General features: G+C 35.3%; 1 protein-coding gene across 2 annotated transcripts; it reads right to left on the bottom strand.

Moving 5' to 3' along the window:
- Positions 1 to 1327: 1327 nt before the first annotated feature.
- LOC107660427 (trypsin inhibitor ClTI-1-like) lies at positions 1328 to 2307 on the bottom strand. 2 transcript variants are annotated; one of them, XM_016449727.1, is made up of 4 exons: positions 2204 to 2307; positions 1850 to 1890; positions 1658 to 1767; positions 1328 to 1544 (listed from the first exon to the last, which is right to left on the bottom strand). In XM_016449727.1, the coding sequence occupies exons 1-4, from the start codon at positions 2238 to 2240 to the stop codon at positions 1499 to 1501; spliced, it is 234 nt and encodes a 77-aa protein (XP_016305213.1). In that variant the 5' UTR covers positions 2241 to 2307; the 3' UTR covers positions 1328 to 1498. The 2 variants fall into 2 exon arrangements, with proteins under 2 accessions (XP_016305213.1, XP_016305212.1); XM_016449726.1 differs by lacking the exon at positions 1850 to 1890 and adding an exon at positions 1953 to 1993 and having other exon boundaries at positions 2204 to 2302.
- Positions 2308 to 4554: the final 2247 nt, after the last annotated feature.

The raw sequence follows: 4554 nt of genomic DNA, 5'->3' as shown, positions 1-4554 counted from the left end.
TCATTTGCTATATTATTATTATTTTTTTTTTTAAATATGATGTATAAATATCTGCAACTAGTTGCATCAGTCACTTTTTATCAATAAATTACAAAATATGATCTGAAAGTGTAAAAAAAATAATATTCCTGTTATCAAAATTTTAGACATGAGGATTTTATTTTTATGTGAAAATAAATATTTTGGTTTATTGGACTTGGGCATTATTTTTGCATCTTGCCTGACTTAAAGGATTTTTATATAAGAAAACTTTACATAATTCCTAATAAATGCTATTTAGACATCATCAGTTTTATAAATTATATTTGCATAAGAGGAGAAGCCGTTGAAACAGTGTCAACAGCGCAGTGTAATTACTGACTATGAAGGCAAGCTCTATAAATTTAAACTCTCAGACTCGCTATTTAATTATGTCATTAAACAAATCATCAGCCACATTTAATGTTCTTTAATGATGAATATGATCACCTTGAACTTACACAGAAGTATTACATTTTTTCTACAATGAAAAAAAAAATACAAATAAATAAAAAATACACATAATTTGGAGATTTTTGAATTTATATGCACAGGTCGTCAAAAGTCTGCTGTAACTCTGTTAGAAATATGAATCATGTAGACTATGCACAAAGTTTGTTCTTTGGACATGAGCTTCATCATGTCCTGCTACGCCTGGAAAAACAAGATATGGCACCACTGAACAAGAAGACTATTGGCCCGTGCAGTGGGAGTAATGTTGTATTTTACGGTTTATCCAGTGTAATCTTTGTTTGCTGGTAGTGTTATCTAAATTAAGTACAGAGTGATGTTGTAACTGATAGGCAGTATTTCAAGTTTTTTTTGTGCTGTTTGATTATTTTGTTTGATTTTGACAATTTGATTTGAAAGCTACTTCGTTAATTTTTAGCACTCAAATTTTGAACTTTTTAAATACCGACATAACTAGTTTTTGATTTTATTCTTAAACTTTTTTTTTTTATTGCCAGACTGACCTTCAATGTTTGACATGGCAACAATATATCAGAATTCTGTTGCAAAAAAAAAGAAAAAAAAGTCACTTCTCCTCCAGGACAGAAGTTCACTCCGTTCAAACACCGATCAACCACCTCATACTCGAACGTCATTTTTCCAAAAGTTTCCACATTTTTCTTTCGATTGTTTTCTTTGTGTTATTATAAACAATTATAGTTCATAAAGCTTATATTCTGATACACCTTTAAGTCTGTTTTTGTAATGTTTATGACAGATTCATCAAAGAATCACTGGAGCTACACGAGTTCTGATGAATAGTGCCCATTTATACTAAAGAGAGTACAGTACAAAGCAGTGACTTCTATATCAAGGTTTTATTAAATGATTGTTTTAAAAAGCACACAAGAGGGGGAAAACACTTTATCTTAAGATAAAACCATTAAAAAAAAAAAAAAAAAAAAAAAAAAACTGCACGTGGTTCCAGCCTTCGTGTCACATCTAGATAATACAAGTGAGTGGATTCGTCTCAGCATTCACCCATCCTGGAGATTAAGGTGTTGACCTTGTCCTCCCTGTGACAAGACAGTCAAACTAATTTTCAAAAGGACACCAGTAAGAACATTACGAACATTTAAATGGTGGATGGATAAAAAAAAATAAATAAATAAAAACTTGATTTACTTACATATTCCCCAAACACAGCACGCATTCGTTAGGGTATGTGACTCCATCAGTACCACACACAGGGTTATATTCCCGGGTACATATGGGCAAGTAGTACTCGGAGCATTTTGGCTGCCAACAAAAGCACACAAAACACATTAGATACATATAGTGGTTAAATAAAGCATCATTAATAGGTTGATTTTTAACCCACCTCTTTAGAGCCAACAGGAATAACAGCTGCACTTGCCAAAGCTGTTTAGAGGAACATAAAAGTGAAACACAGAGTCAGAGTAATAGGTTGATTTTTAACCCACCTCTTTAGAGCCAACAGGAATAACAGCTGCACTTGCCAAAGCTGTTTAGAAGAACATAAAAGTGAAACAGAGTCAGAGAGAGAGAAAAATAACTCAACACCTTAGTATATGAAGACCCTGCTACTTAATTTTTGTAGATTGGACTTTAAAGTAGGGATTAAATAATAACGTCGTCTTTTTTATAAAACATGCTCAAAACATCAGACTTTTATGTTCCTTATAGTTATTACCAAAATCAGTTACAGACTCACCTGCCAAACAGAGTACCAAAACAATCCTTGCCAGCATGATTGTTTGTATACAGCGATGTGTTGACTGTGTAATCAATCACTCGCAGGTGTGGTTAGTCCTTTTATTGCACTTTTGCTCCCACCCACAGAGCGGTTACAATTTTACAAAGTGCGTCACTCGAATTCCACTTATGGGCGGATCGATCCTCACATAAAAATATCGATTCTAAAGTGCATTTTTTAACCATTAATTTTCATTTATTTATCAAAAAATCCGGTGTATAAATTAAGCTTCAAAGTGGAAAAATAGACTATATTAGCGAATAATTGTGTTGGATAGAACCATTTCTCCTGCTCGTCGGAACACAAGCAAATGCTGAAAGACAGAACCAATCGCTCACGCTCACTTCGCTGCTGACGCATGGCTCAGTCAGTGTTTGTTCAAATAGGGCTGCGTTGGGATATGTTTTAAATCTACATTGAAAAAGAACAGAAATATTCGCTTTCTTGTTCTTAATGATTGTGTTTCCACTCCTCATGCTATTTCAAAATGGAATAGATCAGTGAACAATATTTTGTGGAAAAAGGTTTGGACGCTTCCTAACAAGTATTTATTGGTAAATAAGGTTAAAGAGATTTCTTTTAAGCTTATTCATCAGTACTATCCTGTTAAAACATTGATTGTGTCGAAATTCAAATTAAACATAGATGTGAACTGTTCTTTTCGTGACTCGCAACCAGAGACTGTCCTGCATCTTTTTTGGCATTGTGTTCATACAAGAAAACTTTGGCAAGACAATTGCCAGTTCATTGTAAACTTCATACATAATGACTTTGAGCTTTTCTTTAAGGATGCTTTGTTTGGAATTTTCACGTTTGAGAAGCAATATGGAAATATTTACTTTCTCTGCAACTTACTTATTTTACTTGCAAAATATTTTATCCACAAATGCAAGGTTATGAAAGTTACCCCCCACTTCTCTTACTTTCAAGAAGATATTAAAAGTTATATTAAATCTTTATCTACCTCCTGTAACAAAAAGGCAACTAAAACTTTGAATGTATGCTCACTTTTTGGTGTTTTTGTATAATTTTTATCTGATAATTATTTTGTGTTTTGAGGGAAGAGTATGTTTTTTGTTGTGTGATCTGTTTATTTTATTTATCTTATTTTTTCTCATTTACATATTTATTTATTTTTCTACTCTTTCTGTTTTGATTTGTAATTGCTGTATATTGTTTGGTCACCCTTGAACCAATGGCTCTTTTTCTTGGCATATGTTCTGTCACACTTGTATTTCTGAAAAAAAAAAAATAGGGCTGCGTTTCCCAAAAGCATCAGAAGCATAAGTAGATCTTAAGAAACCATTGCCAGATTATTACATTACATTAGCCTACATAACACTGTTACTATATATAAAATTAATTCTGAAAAATGCATCACAGTTTCCACACAAATATGAAGCAGCAATAATAATAAATGTTTTTTGAGCAGCAAATGATATTAGAATGATTTCTGAAGGATCATGTGACACTGAAAACTGGAGTAATGATGCTAACAATTCTAAATAATAAAAAATTAACCATTGTTACAGTAACCACAGTTTACCACAGTATTTGTAGTAAAACTGCAGTAACCACAAATTTACCATGGTAATAAAAATAATACATTTTTGAACTTATGTAACACCATGTTTATTTTTCATGAGGTACCCTCAAAGCTGCACATTTGTAACTTATCTACCCTTAAAGCATGCATACTAATGGTACTAATGAGGTTATTGCCCCAGTAAAGGGCTAAAATATAATTATAGTATATTTTATTTCTGACAGTGTAGACAAAAAAGGCCTATGATATTGTCAGACTCTGTTCCATGTTTTGTCTGTGTCTTGCTCCCCAGGTGTTCCTTTCCCATGTTTAATTTGTCCCAGGTGTTCCCCATGATGGTTCATTGATCCCAGGTGTGTCTCATCATCCCCTCCTCCTGTGTGTATTTAAAGTGTTCCCAGTCCCTAGTTCTCTGTCCGCTGTGAACGTTTTAGTGTAAACGTCTTCCTGACCAGCTCCTCGAAAGCGCTTTGCTGTGCCTGCTCCGCCAGAGCACCCTCCAGTGCCAGTGCCACGTAAGCGCTACCCTGATCCCCAGTTAAGCTGAGGGAGGGCTCCAGATCCCCCGTTCGGCCCAGGGAGGGCTACAGATCCCCCGTTCGGCCCAGGGAGGGCTCCAGGCCCCTTAAATTTCCCCAAGTATTTTTTGGGGTGGGGTACTATGTCTCCAGCCGTAGAGGCCGAGGCGGGGGCTGGGGCTGCGGCCTCGGAGGCTGCTCCGCCATGGCCTCCCGAGTCCCCTGCTCCGCCATGGCCTCCCGAG

This window comes from Sinocyclocheilus anshuiensis, unplaced genomic scaffold, assembly GCF_001515605.1.
Source record: "Sinocyclocheilus anshuiensis isolate Anshui unplaced genomic scaffold, SAMN03320099.WGS_v1.1 scaffold1763, whole genome shotgun sequence".
In the NCBI taxonomy this organism is placed as follows: domain Eukaryota; kingdom Metazoa; phylum Chordata; class Actinopteri; order Cypriniformes; family Cyprinidae; genus Sinocyclocheilus; species Sinocyclocheilus anshuiensis.
The sequence above is the reverse complement of the archived record's forward strand: the minus strand, read 5'-3'. Positions and strand labels throughout refer to the sequence as shown.